This window comes from Artemia sp. Qi Xiang Cuo, chromosome 18 (assembly GCF_049724085.1).
Source record: "Artemia sp. Qi Xiang Cuo chromosome 18, ASM4972408v1, whole genome shotgun sequence".
Lineage (NCBI taxonomy): Eukaryota > Metazoa > Arthropoda > Branchiopoda > Anostraca > Artemiidae > Artemia > Artemia sp. Qi Xiang Cuo.
In genome coordinates this window covers 56,748,942-56,773,809 of record NC_142811.1, presented here as the reverse complement: position 1 = coordinate 56,773,809, position 24,868 = coordinate 56,748,942, and the positions used below count along the sequence as shown (strand labels likewise).

At 33.2% G+C, this 24,868-nt stretch overlaps 1 protein-coding gene and 1 non-coding gene across 2 annotated transcripts in view; both read right to left on the bottom strand.

The window, feature by feature from the left end:
- The window catches only part of LOC148941686 (lysosomal dipeptide transporter MFSD1-like), a 167,856-nt gene that overhangs the window by 52,557 nt on the left and 90,431 nt on the right, over positions 1-24,868 (bottom strand). Inside the window, exons 6-7 of the mRNA XM_089104223.1 lie at positions 3,090-3,194; positions 258-357 (exon numbers count right to left, since the gene is read on the bottom strand). Coding sequence (XP_088960349.1) covers positions 258-357; positions 3,090-3,194 — 205 coding nt within the window. The remainder of the gene's footprint in view (positions 1-257; positions 358-3,089; positions 3,195-24,868) is intronic.
- On the bottom strand, positions 6,623-6,831 carry LOC148941687 (small nucleolar RNA U3). The gene has a single exon (XR_016143325.1). It is a non-coding gene; the product is annotated as a small nucleolar RNA U3 (small nucleolar RNA).

Here is a 24,868-nt window from a genome sequence, read left to right as displayed (position 1 = left end):
GTTTTCCTCGGGAGGGTTAAAATCTACCCTATAAGTTTGTAAGTGACCTAGATCAGACGCTAACAAATAAAATGCACGTAATTCTGAGGACATAGCACTATTTTCATGTCCTGCACCAGATTGTACAGGATCCAATTCACTAACAGAAAAGTTGTCGTCAAAAATGTCACCGGAAGAGTTAGTTCCAACAATTTGCATAAGACTGTCCATTTGTTCAGCTGTAAATTGAAAATCCAGGGGGATATCAAATAACGTACCTTCACTAACATCATCATCCGGTGATAGGGGACAATTGCCCATGATACTTTGAAGTTCAGGACCAGGGCAGGCAAAAGTTTTTACAGCTACCAGATTAAACTATAAAATGAATGGATCAAGTTTTTTTTTCATTCACGAAATTTTTATAACAATTATAGCACACTTTTCTTTTTTTTTCTTTTTTTTTATCAAGCAATTTTTTTTTTCTTGTTTTGATTTAAGTTCATATGACAAATTAGTAATAAATTACAAATTTTTGCTTACATCATTATTTAAAAAACAACGCATAATAAATTACAAATTTTGTTAATAACAAACTTACACACGCGCACATGCATACACACACACACACACACACACACACACACACACACCCACCCACACGCACACACATCGGGGGGTGGGGGGAGATTAACATTTTAATATCTCTGACATACACTTTTACGGTGTTGAAAAATGTCGACAAGGCTAATTAATTAACCTATACAAAAAAGTTTTATTTTCTATGTGAAATAAGCATTATTTCATGAATTATCGAGTAGACGCGGCGCATGCACCGCTCGCACAAACACACACACCCACACACACACACACACACACACCCACCCGCACACACATCGGGGGGTGGGGGGAGATTAACATTTTAATATCTCTGACATACACTTTTACGGTGTTGAAAAATGTCGAAAAGGCTAATTCATTAACCTATAGAAAAAAGGTTTTATTTTCTATGTGAAATAAGCATTATTTCATGAATTATCGAGTAGATGCGGCACATGCACTGCTCGTACACACACACAAACACACACACACACACACACACACGCACACACACACCCACACGCATACACATCGGGGGATGGGGGGAGATTAACATTTTAATATCTCTGACATACACTTTTACGGTGTTGAAAAATTTCAAAAGGCTAATTCATTAACCTATAGAAAAAAGGTTTTACTTTCTATGTGAAATAAGCATTATTTCATGAATTATAGAGTAGATGCGGCGCAAGCACCACTCGCGCGCGCACGCACACACACACACACGCACACACACACACTCACACACACACACCCACACGCACACACATCGGGGGATGGGGGAGATTAACAATTTAATATCTCTGACATACACTTTTACGGTGTTGAAAAATGTCGAAAAGGCTAATTCATTTACTTATAGAAAAAAGGTTTTATTTTTTATGTGAAATAAGCATTATTTCATGAATTATCGAGTAGAGGCGGCGCATGCGCCGCTCGCACACACACACACACACACACACACATGCACACGCACATAAAGACAGAAACATACGCACACACACACCCACACGCACACACATGAGGGGTGGGGGGAGATTAACATATTAATATCTCTGACCTATAATATCTCTACCTAAACCTAGTTAACATTTATTATTATTTCTTTATTTACATATTGGAGTTAACATTTTAAAATTAGAATAGCCAAAGCTTTTGATGTTTTGAATATTCTCGTTTATTTGATTGAAATTGTTTAATTATAAACTAAAATAATGACCTTTCGAGATTTAGGTCTCGTTAGATTTCAGTCAGGGAGATTGACATTTTAATATCTCTGACATACACTTTCACGGTGTTGAAAAATGTCGAAAAGGCTAATTCATTAAACTATAGAAAAAAGGTTTTATTTTATCTGTAAAATATGCATTATTTCATTAATTAACGAGAAGACGTGGTGCATGTACCGTTCGCACACACACACACCGCCACACACCCCGACCCCCCCCCACACAAAGACACACACATGCGCACACACTTACAGACACACACACATGCACACACACACACCCACACGCACGCACATCGGGGGTGGGGGAGATTAACATTTTAATATCTCTGACCTATAATATCTCTACCTAAACCTAGTTAAACGGTAATTGGTTTGGTTAATAGAACATTAAACGCAACATTTATTATTATTTCTTTAGTTACATATTGGAGTTAACATTTTAAAATTAGAATAGCCAAGGCTTATGATATTTTGAATATTCTCGTTTATTTGATTGAAATTGTTTAATTATAAAATAAAATAATGACCTTTCGAGATTAAGGTCTCGTTAGGTTTCCGTTCAATGTCTTCTTTTGCTTTGAATATTCTCGTGTATTTAATTGAAATTGTTTTATAATGATAAAAATAACGTAATGAGCTGTTGAGGTCCAGTTTGAACTTCCTGCATTCAAAATTTGGTCCAAATTCAGGATCTAGATCCACACTTCTAATCCCCCTCCCCACCTTCTAAGAAATAAATAGATCTCCACACACATGACATGTATGTGTACAAATCAACTAGAATAATCTTCCTCATTGAATTTGAGGATGCTCAAGGCTGTATGAATCAGGATTTTATTTCATATTTATATATATATTTTATTTGGTATTCTACTGGTAGCGTTGATTTTCACCAAAGTTGATGTTTATAAAGATTTTAGTAATAGCTTAAGGCCATTAAAACTAGTAAAACAAGGCGAGTACATGTCCCACAGACGATTTTTGAGCTCCAATAAAACTGGCAATTTTTGAATTGTATACAGGCCTATAAAATTTTTAACACTCTGAAGGTTCCTGTATCTCATTAGCCTAAATATATGCATGCTAATTCAGTTATATCGTGCCGCAAATTTTTGACATGTCAATCCTGAAATAGCATTATTCACCGCATGCATATAAGGAGTCGATTTACTTAATTATTAAAATATTTTTAGAATATCTGTTTAAAACATACGTCGATAATCACAGCTAGGTTGCCAGATTACGTCTCTTCTTTGTAATGGTGTGCGAGACGAATTACAGTTGATATTTTTGCATTCAATGATTCAATTAATCCCGTCTCAGTGTTATCCAGAATTTCGTCCAATTTCGTGCGTTTTTGCTGTGATGCTTGATTAACAACATTCTAAAATGACACAATTTAATTAGGTACTTCAATTTTTACTTATTCAGAATATTAATGGAGGGAACTGGGCCCATCAATTCCATAGTATCAAACACAAAAAGTTGACAATTATAGATTTTTTTTTTATATGCATAGCTTTTAAAACTTTTTATATATCTAAATTGCGAAATACTTAAAATCACAGAAAAAAGGAAGAAGGAAGACTCCGACATAACCTAAACCAAAAAATTATTAAGTATATGAAGGGGGTCGCCCTCTAGTCAATATCTCGCCCCTTTACGCTAAAGTTTTTTGTTTTTTTAGCACTTTCAAAAGAGGTATCTATTCTAATTAACTGGCATTTGTGATACAAGAGTTCGTGATTTGAACAAAATTCGAACTGTAGCGTAAAGAGCGAGGTATTTACTAGGGGGTAAACTCCTTAATGAATTTGATAAAAACATATAAATATAGAAGTTTTGTTATGTAAGTTAATTTGTTAGTTAATTCATAACTCAATTTTGAGAAAGCTATTTTTAGCCACCAAATTTGTAAACATGCTCTTCTTAATCAGATAGTAAGAAAAAATCCTTTTACAGGTAGAAGAACGTAGTGATTTGATTATTTTATTGGTGAAACTACCCGTCTTGTTTGAATATTAACACCTTTTTTCAGGTGGAAAGGATGAAAAACTATTTGATTATTTTTATAGCGAAACTGACTGGCCCTGTTTTTGAATATTTACCGAAATTTGATGAAAAAAAAACAGGGACTTTTTAATTAGAATAGGAAGCTTTTGTGAAAGCGCTAACAGCTTTAGCGTAAAGAGCAAGATATTGAGGAGAGGGGCCACCTTTCATATCTGCCGAAACTAATATGCAAATTCTATTTTAATTTTTCATATACAATGAGCCAAAATCAAAGTGAATCTGCCTCTCTCTTTTTTGAATATTTACTAAAATTGAAACACATGGACTGTTTAATTAACATATGAAGCTTTTTAAAAGAGCTAACAGCACGGTAAAAAAAAGCGTAAGTAAGGAAATTCTTCCCTAACTTAATGACGAGACAAAAAAAATAGATTTCTTTTTATTATAGCGAAACTGACTGATCCTGTTTTTTGAATATTTAGCGAAATGCTTTTTAAAAGAGCTAACAACACAGTGAAAAAAAAACCGTAAGTAAGGAAGGTAAAGGAAATTCTTCCCCAACTTAATGACGAGACAAAAAAATAGATTTCTTTTTATTATAATAATTAGAAAATTTTACTCACCAGAAGTGGCTTAGAATATTCCATATCAATATAAATTTTTGTAAAAATATTTGATACTTGTAGAATGAATGAACTATTCAAACTGTAGAAAATTCTAATCTGAAACTTCAATATATACAAAAAAATAATTTAATTTATTGGCTGCTAAACAAGACGCAACGGTTTTCTGACACGCATAGCTTTGAATCTCTTTGAAAAGGTGTAATGCCCTGTAGAAGTATTACCTATATGCATGGGGATAGTCACTATCTTTGAAAAACCAAACCAGACTATACCCATCAAACCAGACTATACCCACCAAACCAGACTATACCCACCAAACCAGACTGTACCCACCAAACCAGATTATACCCACCAAACCAGATAATACCCACCAAATCAGACTAGACCCATGAAACCATATTATAACCACCAAACCAGATTATACCCACCAAACCAGATTGTACCCATTAGAAGCCTGTCTGGTACAGGGGCGCAAGCAAAATGGTACCTCTTACTCTAATTAAAAGAATCAACATTTTATTCTAATCCCAAATTATTATAATAATGAGAAAATTTTTACTCAACAGAAATTGCTTAGAATTATCAATTTTCTAAGTAAATGTTTACAAAAATGTTTGTAGTGTTAAGTTCAATAACCTATTCAGAACTGTTGAACAATCTATTTTGAAACCTGAATATATACAAAAAAAATAATTGAATAACAACGAAACAAGACATGCTGGTTTTGATTTATCACTAAAAAAAAAGACATTGAACTTTGAAATTGCGTAAATCTCCTGACAAAGAAAGAGTGTAATGACCAGTAGAATAGGACTACCAGAAAAACCGGAAGGAACGTAAAGGCCGCAAATAAAACAGGATGGAACGTAAAGGCCGCAAAGTATAAGGTAACATACTACTGTACTCTTAAACGTGCTAATACTAACGGCATCAACAACAGTTGAAGAAAGCAAGTTCAAATTTCTATGCGCTTGATTAACAGAAGAATGTTGACTGTTTTGTTGACCGAGGGAGGGGGGGGGGATTGAGGACGTATAAGGTCAGTTTTGGGCCGTGATAAGGTAACACAAATTTCCTACTTTTTTCCCTGCCAACATTTTCAGAGATAGACTAGTCTGGTAAGCTATGCTAAATCGCTTTTCCCAGGCCTTATCTATTTTTTTTTTTAGTTTCTCGCACAATTACAGTGTGAAAAAAAATAGCGGAATTCTCCAATCATTATTTTATTTCCAACTTGTTGAAAAACAAAAATATTAGATTTACAAATTCGAATTGAAATTTTAACTTGTTGAACAATAAACTAGTTCGTCTTGCACTATTAAATTTTCAATTTGTTGAAAACCAAATATGGTCAATTTACAGATCCTTATTGAATCATCAATTCGTTTAAAGTTAAATAATCTAAATTTCAATAAGGCTACTGAATTAATTGTAACATCACCAAATATAGTGATGAAACATCAACAGTGGCACCCGTGATTAACATCCGATTATATTAGCTATATGTTATACCGATGGCGGCACTCCCGTACAATACAGAACACACTCGAGGAGTTCGCTTGATGAAAGATCTAAGCTGACCTGTTTCATAGCCACACAAGAACAAATAATAAAGGGCGACAGAATGTATTGGACTTGTATAATTTGGGCAATATATTTGAACATTAGGGGGGAGGGGTAAGGTTACGTTAATTTGAATCACGACACCCACTTGGTTCGTTTAAGTCTAATTAAATTAGTTTTAGGTAAAATTTTTCGTCTAGTTATTTCATAATTAGTGCTTATTTTTCAAAACGCACACGGCAATAAGGCGGTACTGGTTGTATAAATATTGCGTCAATCTGTGAAAACTGAATATGGGAATTCCTACCACATTTTTTGTTGATTTTTCTGCCATTTAAAAGAATCCATTATTTCAACCACGACAGACTTTCTAGCAAGAAAGTGTTACTGAATAATCATTGAAACTACATAATTTATTGCTATATTAATCATCTGATCTTAGTATATGACACTTTGATACAACTTACAGCTGGACTACTTGTAAATATGCAACATAAGTTCAGGTTAATTTATGAGCTGACACAAAATTTTACAGTAATAGTATTCAAATTTATGGCAAGAAAGATATCTGAGTGCAGTGTAATACATCTTTTGAGTCAATACTTCTATAACTACTCGGAACACATCTATCTCACCCCAGCCAACCATTACATCAGCCAAGCACGATCCTCGACGACACAATTCCGACATATGCAAAACCAGTCTTCCTCCCGCTCAAAGATGGCGTAGCCACTCATCATAGTGGATTATGGAAGCGAAGCTTTCCCAGCGAAACCTAGGCAATCATACTACAGAAATGATCCTGGGAAGTATGATCTTAACTATGAATGGTTTCTGTCTTAATTTATATAAAAATGGCCAAAAACGATTGTTTCACTTTTATTAATATACTGTGACTATTCGATAACTAATACGACATTAAAAAAATCCTGTAATATGTCTCCATTGCCCCAAAATATTAATTATAAGCTAGAAATTGGTTCCGTGTTAAAACTTAATAGAAACAATACAAAATATGATTTTATTTAAAAAATTGATTCCTTGCGAGGGACTAGAGACTCTCTAGAATAGAATTGCAAAATAGATAACAAATTATTCTACTTGCTGAGACCGCGACTACTGTTAATGAATGCAATATTACTAGACCCCGGCACCGCGCCGGCGGATCGACCGAACGCCGCCGTCGAGAGACCCGCTCGAACAACGCCGAAGTGTCGTAACGCCACCGGCGCGCCACAGGCGTGCCACCGCCGACCGAGGCTGCGGCGTTCGGTTGGCCTTAAATTAATTTTGCGGCAATTCTTTATTGCTTCAACCGCTAAGTCAGAGCTTTTCCTTCTCGTGTGGTTTAGTATTTCGATTTTCCTGATTAGAAATCAAGCAGGGCTAGCACAATCCCCGAATTTTCGGGTATTTTTCCGAAAATCTATGCGTCACCTTGAAAAAAAATTTGGTCCCCCGAATCCCCGAAAATCACGCAATCACGGTGCCACCCCTAGCGATTTAACACCAGTGACTTTCCCTGCCAAATATTACAGTGCATACCATAGTTCTCCACTACTCTCTCGTTCATTAATTTCCTTCTCTTTTGTTAATTTGCATAAAAACCAGACAGATGCAATATGCAATTGCAAATATTGCAATATACACAGTTCTTCATGTGTTGACAAAAAACAGAATCGTCTTTATGAATTGAGTTGCAGTTTCCCAATTGCTATTTCTTACATCGTTCGTGGTCAAGAATTTTATTTTCAAGTTGAATAGAATCATAGAATGAATTCACTACTATACAGCTTCAGCCTTCAGTTGGATTTTGAAATTGACAGCCGACAGATTGTTTCTACAGCTGAATTGTAAGTTTGCAGATTTTTTTTTTTGCCGTTTTTAGATAAGATTTTCTTAATGTTTAATACTCAATTGCTGAATGCCAGATATTATATACAATCTTCTATCTTAAATTTTTTTACCCCCCCCCCCCACCAAAAAAAAAACCTTCTATTGAGACAAAATTTAGCTATAGACTATGCTATGTACAAGGTTGGGGAATTAAATATTGAACCGGCAGTCACCCCAAAAATATGATTCATAAATAAATTGTAAATTATTGCATATAGGGGGGGGGGATAGGGGGCTATCATTTTTTAATGATAATACCTCATTTTTTTTTATTGAAAGCAGGGATGCCAAAAAGATAATTATTTTATCCATTTAAAGTGGAGACAGAAGAAAATGATATCAAATTCCCTGGGAAACCGTTGAAATATTTTGATGGACCCAGGGCCCCCCATTAGGACGTGTTCATTGTCTCGGGTATTTCGCGATTTCTCATAGGCTACTGGCCTAATTTGGCTTTTGTGTGTGCTCCCTTTTAATTAGATTCTTTGGATCTTATTGAATGCCACAGCGAATCTATGACTATCTATGACATCTATGACAGTTTTCGAATAGCTTGAGGTATATCTGAATAATTTTGACATTTTTGTTGTTTTCTTTGTACCCCTTTACTCATACCCTCAATTTTGTCAAGGAACACTAAGTTGTTTAACGTTATTTTGCGTGTTTGTTTTAACCATATAGTGACCTAGCTAATTATTAAGTAACTTATTTTTCTAATAAAAGCTGAGACGGTATCCTATTAAGGTGGTATCCAGAGGGGGGGGGGGGGTAGGGAGGTATTACATTTGAATGATAATATCACGAAATATTTTATTGAAAGCAGGCATCTCAAAAAGTTTTTTTTTTCATTTACAGCAGAGACGACATTTTATCAAGGTGGTATCCAGAGGGGGGGGGGGTGTAGTGAGCTATCATATATAAATGATAATACCTCATTTTTTTTGAAAGCAGGGGTGCCAGTAAGTTAATTATTTTTCCTTATTTAAAGCAGAGACGGTATCCTATCAAGATAGTATCCAGAGGGGGGGCATAGGGAGTTATTATATTTAAGTGATAGTACCTTGATTTTTTTTAATTTAAAGCAGGGATGCCAAAAAGTTGAAAAGTTGATACAAATTAACAAGATTTTCGTGAGTTATACTCGATACAGCATTTGCATGATTTTATCGTCCAAAGGGAATGGGATATATGCGTCCAACTCGTTTTTTTATCTTATTAAATAAAAAAAAAACTTTTTTTAAACTGAAAGTAAGGAGCGACATTAAAACTTAAAACAAACAGAAATTATTCCGTATATGAAAGGGGATGTGCCCTCCTCAGCGCCTCGCTCTTTACGCTAAAGTTTTTTATTGTTAAAAAAAAAGTTGTATGAAAGAGTCAAACTTTTGCGTAAAGAGCGAGGCGATGAGGAGGGGACTGCCCCGTTCATATACGGAACAATTTCTATTCGTTTTATGTTTTAATGTCGCTCCTTATTTCAGTTAAAAAAACTTGTTCTGTTTTTATTTAATTTCTGATAGTTTTTTAATTAAAGCAGCTTTTATTTTGGCTCACCGTCATTGAATAAGTAAACAAAATTTGCATAAAAATTTACTTTTCTTTTGCTAAATGGCTGTCTTTAAATTTGGTTCTGACGTAATTTACAAATTAACTTACGTAACCCTAGTCAATACCTAGCTCTTTACGCTAAAGCTCGAATTTTGATCCAATTCTTTAAAAATGACCCCTTAATCACAAAGGCCGTTAATTAGAATAAATAGCTCTTATAAAAGTATTAAAAAATCTTTGGCTTAAAGAGCGAGGCATTGACAAGAAGATGAACCCAATCATATAGCAAATATTTTTTGTTCGTTTTAAATTTTGATGTTGCTCCTTACTTTCAGTTGAAAAACTTGTTTTTTTATGTTTAATTTCTGATTTTTTTCTTAAATAATGATGGGAAATCAAGCGCCCCCTTCATAGTAATGTCCCTTCCCCCACGACAACTTCCTTCATGAAAAGATCCTCCCATATAACCCCCGAACCACCCCCACCCCCCACTAACAGAAAAAAATCCCCCTGCAAACGTCTGTATACTTTCCAATAACCAATACTATATGTTAACATTGGGTAAAGTTCATTACTTTCAGCCCTCCCCTTGGGGGCTTCGAGGGATTAAGTCATCCTAATAGACATAGTTATCATATTTTCGACCATGCTGAACAAAATGGCTATCTCAAAATTTTGATCGGGTGACTCTTTTTAGAACTTTTAATTTCCGTTCGAGTGAGCCCACCCATGATATTCTAGGAGCACTGGGTCGATACGATTACCCCTGGGGAAAAAAAAACAAACAAAAAAACAAATTCCCAAGCATCCATGATCTTTCTTTTGGAAAAAAATTGAAAATTCCATAATTTTGAAGATAGAATCTTGAAACCTGTAAAGTAGGGTTCTCTGATAAGCTGCATGTGATGGTGTTATTTCCATTAAGGTTCTATAACTTTTAGGGGGTCTTTCCTCCTTTTTTCGAAAATCAGCCAAATTTTCTCAGGCGCGTAACTTTCGATGGGTACGATTAAACTTGATGAAACTTATATATTTGAAATCAGAATTAAAATCTGATTCCTTTCATGCATCTATTGGTATCAAAATTCCGTTTTTTAGAGTTTCGGTTACCATTGAGCCGGGTCGCTCCTTACTTACAGTTCGTTACCACGAAATGTTTGATTGATGAAACGGGTTTAATTTTTAAACATTCATTAATAAGTACCAGGCAGATTCACACTAAAACGAATTGGTGTGACGAAAGTGATATCGACATCCCCACGTAACGTTGCGCTCGAGTGACAATGGTGCCCTTAGTCTAGTGCCCAAGTTACATTAAAAGGCCAGGTCATAATAAAAGCTTTCAATTTGGGAGGTTCAAGGAGGAGTCTTTGACAGTCTTTTGACCTCAAGGTACTAGATGTTACAACGTTCTTACGTATCTACAGTGGTTTAAAAAATTCAATCACCCCACAAATGATTAACAAAAATATACACAAATATAACAAATGTAACATTTGGAATATTATAACATTTTATTCAAAGCTTTGAAGAAAAGCAAAAAAGGCTAAATACCCCTAAGGGAACGCTTCAAAGCTATTTTAAAAAGAAACTCTTTGGAGATTTCCATGGAAATGACCAGAGCAGAAGCTTTGAGAATGGGTGGGAATCAAAGAGGAGTCTTTGAGTATTTTGACCACAGATGACTTATTGTTGCGACTTTCTTAAATTTGGTTAATTTTGAGCATTTGAAAATCAAAGCTTAAACTCAATAACTGATACTAAGTGACCTAACATTTTGCTTGGATTTAAAGTGACGAACTAGGATGAAAATCTCAACATCCTCCTGGGGCTACTTCAGTCTGCATATTATTTCATTTATTTACATTTAAAACTGGTGAGCTTTTCTTTTTTTTACCAGAAAATAGCTGGTACTTAATTTTTCTTCATACGGAATAAACCATTAAGTGTTTTTTGCTTCATTGTAATTGAAGTGTTCTCATGTGAAGTGTTCATCATGTGTTTTTCAATTTGATAAATTTACTCCTTTTAGATGCAGTTTATAATTTGACTGATATTAGGTATTTATCAATTTATAATTTGGAATGAATCCGTAAAAGAAGAAACGAATAATATCCAAAAGAGCAGCCAAATGCAATAAAAAAACAGCAGTTCAGCCTTAGCCTACATGACATATTCTATAAAGAAGCCAAAAAAACTTTGAAATGCATTTTTTTTTAATTGTTATCAAAAACCAGTTTTTAATACAAGAAGTCTTTTTAAGAATCCAAAAAAGTAAAAAAAAAACAAAAAAACAATCAATATCAAAGTCGCCCATTTCAACTGTTTTAAAGGTGACAAAACAGGTATAGACAAGGGCATTATGAAAAAATTAAGCTTCTAAGTTCAAAGTTATATTCAAAGTTTTTACCCAGATAACTGACGAATTTTGCGATACGGTATTTGAAGTTTTGCATGCAGCAATACTCGATGAAGAAAACTACTAATTTGATAATTATTTATGTTAAGAATACATAGCTAATAGATACTTCAACTACTCGTATTATGCAAGGGTTCCGAAACTCTACATCCATTTCGTTTCTACCTCATGTCTACTTCTCTTGACGAATAACAAAGAAGACCAGTTTCCAGCCAGCGACTTGTGAATTTTTGAATTCATGAATAGGCTCGAATCTGTTGTAAATTATAGCTGTGATTTGAGAACGAATGATTATAAGATTAATGTTGGCGGTAAACATTGAGCGCACCGGTGGCGCGCCGACGAAAACTGACTGGCAGCGGCACGCCACGCTGTTTTTGGCCCCGCAGCCGCCGGTCTTCCCTCATCGGCGCGGCGCCGGGGTCTAAATCTTACTGTTATTCCTGTCAAGATAGCTTAGTAAAAATAGTCTGTCGTGATGGGTATCCATGTAAAGTAAAGCAAAGTGGGGATGAGATTGAATTATTAAAAAAGAACAAGAAAACACAACTGCAATTCGGCTAATATTTCATGGCTATAAATAGTCAAAAAAAACAATACTAAACAATAGTATAGGCTAGCTAGCCTTATGGATCGGCAATCATTGGGGTTTCTATAGCCAAGAAACAGCGATGTGTTTGCCTATTGTTGGCGTCAGGTGGCTTTGTGTCACGATGAATTTGCATTCACAGCTAGAGTATTACTAGGAAACAAAAAAAAAAAAAAAAACAAAATAGAAGAAATACGGACGCGGGAATTAAAAACCAGACTAGGGGAAGGTCATTTCAAAACACTTTCAATGTACAAACGTCTCTTTTTTCACTTGCTTTTACAGGCGAAAAACAAGACGTCTGTAAAAGCCATAAAAAGGTAATTCCTGTACATAAATTTCAGTATGTGCATTTGTAGACAAGTAAATTCAACTCATTTCAAAGTAAAAATATATTTCCTTATTTTTATATTATTTTGTTCAACTCAAAAAGACAATTACAGTTTGAACCACCCCCTCTCCGAAATGTTTGTCCGATTCGTAAAAATGTAGCAAAAATGAATACAAACAAATTTTTGATGCGTTTTTTAAAGTTTTTTTTTGTAAACTCCCCCACACAAATCCTGGATACGACCCTGAGCTCCATAATTTGGGGTTACACTGGAATCTCTGGCCCGCACCTTTTCAGCAAAATACTGAGCAAGAGCCAAAGGATTTAAATTTTGACCCAATCGGAAGGCTGTAAACCTACTTTCCTTTTGATGATGGCATGGGTTTACATTAGTAAGTCAAATCGTTCAGGGCTATGGGTTCTCGTGGGAGGAGGTACACGATTCTTTTTACTACAAACTATGCATTTATTATACAAAGTCTATAATATATGGTTTGAAACCAAATACAAGACAAGAACTTGACTCAATTAAGACACGAGAGGAACTCCTGAAAACCCTTCGCTAATTATGTTTCTCAAGGTTCTTAGAAACACGTTATTTTAAATTAGAATTATCCGAGTTCCACTTTTCTGGTATTAGAAACCTAATATTCTGATTTCCATTTCCAGACGACAAAACATCATAAATTCTACTGAGCTCGTTGCTACTTAAAGTTTCTAAAATCCAATATAAAATACGAAGATAACATGACCCGAACTGCAAACACATTTCTTGTTCCAAGAATTTCATAAAAAAGTTTAAACGGCCAAGATAAGTAATAGTACTAGACGCGACACAAATTTGATTAGCGGTTAACAGAAGCGGCAGGGGGCTTTTAAGAACAGGGGCCTAGCACAAGCATTTCACTTTCACATTCATTAAACGAAAGACCCGTCGTATAATAGCCAATTACCATTAGAGAAAATTTTCCTCAATTCGGGAAAACAATAAGTTAGAACTCAGGAAATCATCAGCATAATTTAATATGGCACTTTAATCTCAGTTTTAATGTCTTACTTTGAGCAAACTACTTTGACAATGCGTTAACTTTTTATAAACATTTGAGTCTAAAGGCATTAAATATTTGGGTGTTTGATAACCAGGTTCAAAACGGTCGATATTGTTAAAAAATATCCGTCCAAAGCTTCGGCATTGCTCAAGAGAACTGAATGCTTGGAGTTTATATCTTAGTTTTTGTAAATAAGCTATTGTTTTGTGTGATTTTTTCAATTAATTACTTTTTCCATTTTCATATACTTTTACTTTAATTAATATACTTTGTTCATTGCCTTCAGAAAAATGTTTATCTCTAAGCTTCATTAAATAAAAAAAGTTTTCAACTGAAAGCAAGGAGCAACATTATAGCTCGAAACGAACAGAAATTATTCCGCATATGAGGGGATTGCCCCCTTCTCAATACCTTGCTCTTCAAGCTGCGGTTTTTCGGCACTTAAAAAAAGTTACTTATTGTTCTAATTAAACGACCCTTGTGTTTCAGTTGTTGTTTGTTTTTAAAGAATTGGGATAAAATTTGAACTTTAGCGTAAAGAGTGAAGTGTTGAAAAGAAGGCAATCCCCCTCATATAGGTAATAATTTCTGTTCATTTTAAGTTTTAATGTCGCTCCTTACTTTCAGTTGAAAAAACTTGTTTTTTATTTAATATCTGATCGGTTTTTTTTTAATAACGCCAGGATACCTGGTTCCACCTCCACATAAAAATCCCTCTTCTCAAAGAAATATCCTCTGGATAATTGAATCCTGGCGAAAACTCAATCTAGACATTTGCCATTAAAATCTCTATACCTAAAATTGAATCGGTAAAGAAAAGTGAGACAAACAACTCTCGTATACGATTTCTAACATATTCACAAAGTGTAAAATTTCCCCTGAAAAGTTCACAGTAGTAATGGTTCAATCTAAGAGACAAGACAGGTAGGGAATTACGGTATTAATGATAGAGAGAAGACAGATAGGACATTACTGTGTCAATCTAAGGTAGCAGAGTGTCCCCCCATATAGCTATAACAGTTCCGAGCAGAGTGGTAGCCAATGCAGCTATAACAGTTCTGAGCAGAGAGGTAACCAATGTAGCTATAACAGTTCCGAGCAGAGTGTCCCCCCATATAGCTATAACGATTACAACAAGACAGTCCCCCCATATAGCTATAACGATTACAACAAGACAGTCCCCCCATTAAGCTATAACACTTTCAAGCGGACAGTACTCCCGCCATACAAGCAGACAGTGTAATGACCGGAATTCAACCACCGTGAAAATTTGTGCTGAGCTCTGTTCAAAGTGCGTAATGTTTTCATGATATTGTGATTCATTCACTCTGACATTGAGCGTGGATAAAAAAAAAGTTAAAAGAAAGTTAAAAAAAGTTAAAAGAAAGTTAAAAAAAGTTAAAAAAGAAAAAAAAATTGTCAGAAAAAAAAAAAAAAAAAAAAAAAAAAAAAAACCTCAGATTCCATGAACAAAATTAGTTTCAATATGTAGAAAAAAAAATCAACGTACTTGTTTCACGAAGAGAAAAAATAAACATGCAACAAATTTCAGGAATAAAAAATCAGCACGCAACAAGTAAATTTTTTTTTTCTAATATATTTATCTGTAAAACTATAGCATGATTCTAAAAGACACAATTTCCTAAATATATAAAAAAAAATGTGTTTTATTGAAATATAGGATAAAGATCTATATATTGTATCGTTTTTATTATTTTGACATCATCATCGTCATCAACTGCTGATCTCTCTATGCTGACATCTACTTTCCGTCTTTTAGCGGGTGGGGTGAGAAACTCTATACTATCACCATCGATATATATTTCTTCAATCATTCGTATTTTAGTGGGTGGGGGGTGAAACTCTATTCTATCTTCATCCACTGCCAGGTCTACTGTTTCTAGAGTTTTCAACTTCCCCCCCCCCGGTCTACATTTTGGTCACTTTTGGTCATTATTTTGGTTACTTAAAAAGGGTACTAGAGCCTTTCATTTCCATTAGAATGGACCCTCTCTCGACAGTGTAGGCCCACTGGGTCGCTACTATAACCCCTAGGGTAAAAACAAACAAACACAGACAATCTTCTAGCAAAAATTACAAAATTACACAATATTTGCAGATATGAGCTTGAAACCTTTACAATAGGGTTCTTTGATACGCTGAATCTGATGGTGTGATTTTCATTAAAATTATATGAATTCGAGGGGGGTCCTTCCCCCTAATTTAGAAAATCAGGCAAATTTTGTATACAGTACATTACCATGAACTGTTTGATTGCCCATCAAAATCCAAACAGAGATCATTGAAAAATGAAATATTTTGTTTTTATTTCGCTATTGTATTTTTTTTTTAATGCCTGAATATATAAGGTATTTAAGTTCGAGGGGGAGAATTGTCCTATTGTGAAACAAGTACATTTTATATGACTGTTATAAAATCAAAACTTGGTATCTGTGGAAGCAGGATGGTTTTTTTTTTTAATATCTCTACTCCTTCTGTAAACTATTCTAGGGTGTAGGATATTGAATAAAGACAAGTCTACATCTGTTATAATCTATGGATGTAATCTTTCAGTAATTTTGGTTTGATTTTGAATTTCTTTTAAGATTAAATGCATAATAATTAAATATATTATTGATTAAACAAATTAATACCTTTGCCAGGAATCCTTGCGGTTTAAAATTTACTTTGTTTTGTTTCATTTTGCGTGCAATTTAATTGCTCTTTTTATTTAAGAGGGTTTTCCTTATTTGGTACAAGTTCCAGCGGTAGCTGCAACCTAGTAAAGAGCGATCCACAGCCCATAGTAACCAAAAGTTTAAAAGCGCATTTTGAAAAAAACTGCCTAGTGAAAAAAAATTGCCATCTGACACTGAACAAGGAATGGTGAGTATTATTTCGCTTCGTAGGTTTTTACAAATTCTACAGTCCATTAGATTTCACAGATTTCAATGTTAACAAGTTTCTTGGGAGAATTTGCAATGAACTCTTTGTCATGATTGAAGCATTAGCTTCAACCTAGTAAAAAGGGAACCACAGCCCATAGTAACTAAAAGTTAAAAAAAAATGTTAAAAGGGTCTTTTTTTTCTTCTTCTTTTTTTCCATGGCTAGCAGGTTACTAGAAAATCGTAGGGAGATTCTTAAGAGCTCATTAAAAAGCTATTTCTCATATGTACGTGGTTTATAGAAATTCCGCCGTCTGCAAGTGCCATATGACACAAAAAAGTCACTTTCAATGCCGTTTCTCGAGGGGTGGGCTAGCAGGCTACCAGAATATGTTAGATAGATTTTTGATAGCTCATGTAAAAAAATATTGCACATATCTAATTTCTTCTTATATATTCCACTATCTGCAAGTTTCAAATGGCACTTAAAACGGTACTTTTGGTGCCATGTCTCAAGTTGAATGATCAACAATTTTGAATTGAAGCTTAAAACTTCACTCTGCGAGGAAGCCTGGTGCTAGTTCTAACTGTGGTAATTGAGGAGGAAAGACGTCCTTGCCCTAGTTTTTTGCTCCAGCCTAGGCTTTGACAACTTTTTTGGTCATTTCATTGGATAAGGCACTTTCTTAATTAAAAAAAAAAGAAAAAAAAAAAAAAAAAAAAATGGGGAAAACAACCGAAGGTGCAATTTATGGGAATGTGCTGTTAAGTCAAATTTATAAAAAATGATTTGATATAAATATAAGCTTTCAAATGAGCCCTTTTGAAGCTCTCTTTTGTTACAGTAGCCGTCTAGTTCTGCTAGTCAATAGGCAATTTATAAAGCCCTTTCTTCATTATGGCATTTTCAGGTGAAGTCGGCCGGGTAAAAGCAGGTCTTAGCTCATCAAAAAACAAACATTCCTGAAAAATATTATTGTTTTGTGAAGTATGGATCATGAAGTATGGAGGCTGAAAGTTTTTCGTAGCTGCCAAGATTGGTTGCAGCATTTTTAGGTGTCTTATCTCCCCTAGATCAGTGATGATTATAAATTATATTAAAAATAAGTTTTCAACTGAAACTAAGGAGTGACATTAAAACTTTAAACGAACAAACATTATTCCGTATAAATAAAAAAGATCATGGCAGCCGTGTTTCTACATTAAATTTTAATCAAAGACGAACAAAGATTAATTTTAAAAAAAACAAAGTTTTTCTGAGGGTAGTAAAGAGCAAAGTTGAAACTTAAAACTGACAAAAACTATTACTTTGCAAACTATCTAACATATACCAATAAAACCAATACAAATACACCAACTAATTATGTTTACCTATGCTTTTATGATTATAAAAAAAACTAGCGCTTTACTAAATTAAATAAAAAAAACTAAGTTTTTTAAACTGAAAATAAGGAGCAACATTAAAACTTAAAACAAATAGAAATTATTCCGTATATGAAAGGGCCTGTCCTCTCCTCAACGCCTCGCTCTTTGCGCTAAAGTTTTTTATTGTTTAAAAAAAAAAAAAAGAGTTGTGAGAAAGTCAAACTTTAGCATAACGAAACTTATATATGAAACTTGACGAAACTTATATATTTGAAATCAGCATTAAAATCTGATTCTTTTGATGTATATATTGGTATAAAAGTTCCGTGTTTTAGAGTTTCGGTTACCATTGAGCCGGGTCGCTCCTTACTTACAGTTCGTTATCACGAACTGTTTGAAACACGAAATAATATAGGAGTTTTGGCACAGTAAAAGCAAACCAATTAAGGACACTTTTTACAGAATAAAAATATGATCAATCCCTTTTAGGATCAATCCCTTTTAAGATAAAGCAACAATCCATTTTAAGATTGTTGCTTTATTTATTTTTTTACTTTTAATTTGGTATCACTTCTGCACAATGACCCAGTTCAATGACTGGCTATCGTTTTTCTTCTGAAAAGGACATGTCATGATTACTTTGTACACAAGTTCGAAGTAGAGCCATCTTGATAGTGTTATGACTATATACTAGCTTTATAATTTGTATCATAGCTTGAAATTCACTGTTGTATAGAGATAAATAATCAGATTTCCAGAGTTCATATTATGTCTTATTTGATCTTCATTTCAAGTAATACTAAAGCATATTTCTTACAATTTAAGATTGTATATTACCCACAATTGGTATTATAGCTGGTGAGAGCAAATGCTGCTTGATAAATCAATCCAATATTTCTGTATCCTCTTCAATTACTTCGCGGTTACAAAAAAAAATTTAGTTTTACGCTTATGTTTTTAAGATAATTTTAATTGTATACTGTAAGTTGCTAATGTCACAAATGGTGTAAGACTATGAAAAGCTTCATAGATTCGTTTAGTGTCTACACACTCACTTTTGACTCTTAAATCAATAATCCTGTTTTTTATACTTGACTTTTGTGTTTTCAGTAAAGCGCTAGTTTTGCATAATCATAAAAGCAAAGGGAAACATAATTAGTGAGTTTATTTGTATTAGTTATATTAATATATATTAAATAGGATGTGAAGTAATTATTTTAGTCCGTTTTAAGTTTCAACTTCGGTCTTTACTTCCTTCGGAAAAACTTTGTTTTTTTAAATTAATAAGCTTTTAAATGAGCCCTTAAACAACTTTCTTTTGTTACAGTACCATTCTAGTTTCTGCTAGTCAGTAGGTGACTTATAAGGTGGCCGGCGTTTACCCCTCCCCCGGCGAATACCCCCGGAAAATACCCCCCCCCCCCAGAAAATAACCCCTCCCCGCGGAAAATACCCCCGCGGAAAAATTAATGTTTTTAGTTTTATAACTTTAATAAATCAAAAAATATTAACATTTTGATTAATAAATATCAGTATATGTATATTAAACTGAAAATGCATATTACTTTGTATTTTTTCAGTAAAGTGCAAATTATGTTCTGACCTTGGGAAGGCATAGGGGTTTTGAGCCCAACTCATGTTAATTTCTGCTCGTTTTGAGTTTGACTCGGTTATTTGTTGTAATTTCTGTTTGTTTTGGGTTTCATTTATTTCTCGATGCTGATTTGTGGTAGTTTCACGCTAGGTGGATTATTTGATTTTATTTTTGCTCATTTTTGGTTTAATGGAGTTGTTTACTTTTATTTGAAAAACTTATTATGTGGAGAAAGTTTTTTAAATTAATTTCTGTTCGTTTTATATTGACATAGTCTCGTCAGGGAAAAAGAAAATAATAGTTTAAATCTTTTCGTTTTTTCAAAGACTATAGTTTGGCCTGCTATTTGTATGCTGTAGCAAATTTTTCAACAATTTTTAACAGCATTCACCCTTGTGAAAATCTGGCCACGAATAGTAGTGCTTAATTTAGTTTCATAACCCCTCTAGTTGACCTGAAATAGAAAACTTGATACCATTCGCAAACAAATCTGTTTACTTTCTTTGACAGCTTGGATACACTTACGCTATTTTAATTTGGTTAAATTTTAAGAGCAGAAGTAGCCCCGAAAGTTTGAACATTATACCCTCAGTCGTTCTTGGGATACTGCTGAGATGCCTTATTTGGGATTAGCATTAACACAGTGAGTTTTGATTTAATCTTAAGGCAACATTTAGTTTTTAAACATGATGGGCAAATGGGAGGGTGGGCGTGGGAAGGGGATTAGTTGCCCTCCAATCACTTTCAACTATTAAAAAGGGCACTAGCCCTTTCTATTTTCAATCGAATGAACCTTTTTCGAAGTTTCTACGACAACTCCTTCGATACGAAGTGCCATGGTCTAAAAAAAAAAAAAAAAAAAAAATCCATTGTACCCACAACTAACTTTACTATAAAAATTTCAAGTCTTCCAATCACTTTCGACTATTACAAAGGGCACTAGCAAATTCAATTTCCAATCCAATGAGCCCTTTTTGAGTTGCTACGACAACGTTTTCTATAAACACCTTATATGCCCCAGGGCATAAATTACAACGACACAATCAAAGTATAACTTTTTCTATCTTTTACGAGAAGTTTAGAACAGAACTTTAAATTTTTTCCCCTCTGAGAAAAATCAGAACTGAAGTGGAACCTTTTTATTTTCTTTGGAAAACAATAGAATTGATCTGTAACTATTTTTTTCTTTGAGAAAATTCAGAAGAGAACTTGAACTTTTCTTCACTTCATTGAGAAAACTCAGAATTATAGTGGGACTTTTTATCTTCATGGCGAATATTCACAGTCAAAGTATAACTTTTTTCTATCTTTTACGAAAAATTTAGAACAGAACTTTAAATTTTTTTTTCATCTCTTTGAGAAAAATCAGAACTGATGCGGAAAAATTCAGAACTGAACTAACTTTTTTCCACTTCTTTAAGAAAATTTACAAGAGAACTTGAACATTTCTTTAGTTCTTTGAGAAAACTCAGAATTAAAGTGGAACTTTTTATCTTCATGGAGAAGGCTCAGAATCGAAGTATAACTTTTTACTATCTTCTACGAAAAATTTACTACAGAACTTTAAATTTTTTTCACGTCTTTGAGAAAATTCAGAACTGAAGTGGAACCCATTTTTATTTTCTTTGGAAAAAATAGTATTGAACTGTAACTTTTTTCTTTTCTTTGATAAAATTCAGAAGAGAATTTGAACTTTTCTTCACTTCATAGAGAAAACTCCGAATTAAAGTGGAACTTTTTCTCTTCTTTGGGGAAAATTCAGAAGAAAACTTGAACTTTTCGACACTTCTTTGAGAAAACACAAAATTAAAACGGAACTTTTTTTTCTTCTTGGGGGAAAAATTCAGAATTGAAGTATAACTTTCTCTATCTTCTACGGAAAAAATTGATTTTTCTTTTCTTTGAGCAAATTCAGAAGAGAACTTGAACTTCTCTTCACTTCGTTGAGAAAACTCAGAATTAAAGTGGAACTCTTTCTCTTCTTTGGGAAAAATTCAGAAGAGAACTTGAACTTTCCTTCGCTTCTTTGGGAAAAGTCCAAATTCAAGTGGATCTTTTTCTCTTCATGGAGAATATTCAGAATCAAAGTTTAACTTTTCTATCTTCTACGGAAAAAATTTATTTCTCGTCTAGAAGAAATTCAGAAGTGAACTGAAACCTTTTTTTTTCATTGAAAAAAATTAAAATTGACCTGTAACTTTTTTCTCTTCTTTAAGAAACTTCAGAAGAGAACTTGAACTTATCTTCCCTTCATTGGAAAAAATTATAATTGAACTGTAACTTTTTTCTCTTCTTTGGGAAAAATTCAGAAGCGAACTTGAACTTTTCTTCATTTCTTTGAGAAAACTCAGAAATGAAGTGGGAACTTTTTTTCTTCTTAGGGAAAAATTCAGAATCAATACATAGCTTGTTATATCTTCTACGGAAAAATTCAGAACACAACTAGAAATTTTTTTTCTTCTTTGAGAAAATTCAGAACTGAAGTGGAACTTTGGAAAAATTCAGAATCGAAGTATAACTTTTTCTATCTTCTACGGAAAGGTTTAATTCTCATCTTTGTGAAAATTCAGACTGAAGTGGAATTTTTCTTTTTTTTATGCTTTCATTGGAAAAATTAGAATTGAACTGTAATTTTTTCTTTTCTTTGAGAAAATTCTGAAGAGAACCTGAAATTTTCTTCACTTTGTTGAGAAAACTTAGAATTAAAGTGGAACTTTTTCTCTTCTTTGGGAAAAATTCAGAAGCGAAACTTGAACTTTTCATCACTTCTTTGAGAAAACACAGAATTAATGTGGAACTTTTTCTCTTCTTGGGGAATATCTAGAATTGAAGTATAACTTTTTCTATCTTCTATGTAAAAAAATTATTTTCTCTTCTTTGAGAAAATTCAGAACTGAAGTGGATTTTTTTTTCATTGGAAAAATTAGAAATATACTGTAACCTTTTTCTCTACATTGATAAAATTCAGAAGAGAACTTGTGTTTTTCTTCACATTTTCACTACTGTGAGTCATTTTAAAATGAATAGCGTGGAAAAATATCACCCCATTATCTAGGTTACATTAAGTTAACTGTTGTTTTTGATTTTCACATCTAGTAATAGATGGCAGCACACCCACTCAGACATACAGTCATAGTGAGAGAGACATGCAAAAATTTAGGTTCACTTAGAGTGGTGCGCCACTTCTCGTAAAAGATAGAAAAAAGCTATACTTTGTTTGTAAATTTGCCATGAAGATAGAGTTCCACTTTAATTCTGAGTTTTCTCAAAGAATTGAAAAACTGATCAAGTTCTCTTCTGAATTTTCTTAAAGAAGAGAAAAAAGCATTTTTTCAAAAGAAAATAAAAAAGTTACACTTCAGTTCTGAATTTTCTCAAAGACGTGAAAAAATTTAAAGTTCTGTTCTAAATTTTACCGTAAAAGATAGAAAAAAAGTTATAGTTTGGTTCTGAGTATTCTCCATGAAGATAAAAAGTTCCACTTTAACTCTGAGTTTTCTCAAAGAAGTGAAGAGATGTTCAATTTCTCTTCTGAATTTTCTCCAAGAAAAGAAAAAAATATAGTTCAATTTTAATTTTTCCAATGAAAGGAAAAAAACTTCCACTTGAATTCTGAATTTTCTCAAACATAAGAAAAATAAATTTTCCAAAGAAGATAGAAAAAGTCATACTTCAATTCTGAATTTTTCCCCAAGAAGAGAAAAAGTTCCACTTTAATTCTGAGTTTTCTCAAAGTAGTGAAGAAAAGTTCAAGTTCGCTTCTGAATTTTCTCAATGAAGAGAAAGAAGTTACAGTTCAATTCTAATTTTTTCAATAAAAAAAAAAAGAAAACTTTCACTTAAGTTCTGAATTTTCTCAAAGACGAGAAATAAATTTTTTCCATAGAAGATAGAAAAAGTTATACTTCACTTCTGAACTTTTCCCCAATAGGAAAAAAGGTTTCACTTTAATTTTATGTTTTCTCAAAGAAGCGAAGGAAACTTCAAGTTCTCTTCTTAATTTTTGTACCCAAAGAAGAGAAAAAGCTCCACTTTAATTCTGAGTTTTCTCAACGAACTGAAGAAAAGTTCATGTTCTTTCTTAATTTTCTCAAAGAAAAGAAAAAAAGTTGCAGTTCAATTCTAATTTTTTCCAAAGAAAATAAAAAGGTTCCACATCAGTTCTGAATTTTCTCAAAGACATGAAAAACTTTAAAGTTCTGTTCTAAATTTTTCTGCAGAAGATTGAGAAGATTTGTATTTGATTCTGATTTTTCTCAATGAAGATAAAAATTTCCACTTCAATTATGAGTGTTCTGAAAAAGGAGAAGAAAAGTTCAAGTTCTCTTCTGAATTTTTTTCAATGAAAAGAAAAAAGTTACAGTTCAATTCTAATTTTTTCAGAGAAAAAAAAGGTTCCACTTCAGTTCTGAATTTTCTCAAAGATATGAAAAAAATTTAAAAGTTTTGTTCTAAATTTTTCCGTAGAAAATAGAAAAGAAGTTACAGTTCAATTCTGAATATTCTCCATGAAGATAAAAAGTTCCACTTGAATTCTGAGTTTTCTCAGAGAAGTGAAGAAAAGTTCAAATTCTCTTCTGAATTCTCTTAATGGAAAGAAAAAAGTTATAGTTCAATTCTAATTTTTTCCAAAGAAAAAAAAGGTTCCACTTCAGTTCTGAATTTTCTCTAAGACATGAAAAAATTTAAAAGTTCTGTTCTAAATTTTTCCGTAGAAGATGGAAAAGAAGTTACAGTTCAATTCTGAATATTCTCCATGGAGATAAAAAGTTCCATTTTAATTCTGAGTTTTCTCAGAGAAGTGAAGAAAAGTTCAAGTTCTTTTCTGAATTTTTCCCCCCAGGAGAGAAACAGTTCCACTTTTAATTCTGAATTTTCTCGAAGAAGTGAAGAAAAGTTCAAGTTCTTTTCTGAATTTTCTAAAAGGAAAGAAAAAAAAGTTACAGTTCAATTCTAAATTTTTCCATAGAAGTTAGAAAAAGTAAAACTTTGGTTCAAAATTTTTCTCCAAGAAGAGAAAAAGTTCTGCTTTAATTCTGTATTTTCTCAAAGAAGTGAAGAAAAGTTCAAGTTCTCCACTGAATTTTCTTAAAGAAAAGAAAAAAGTTTTAGTCCAACTCTAATTTTTCCTAAAGAAAATGAAAAATATCAGACCTTTTAATAAGAATTTTAAATGTTT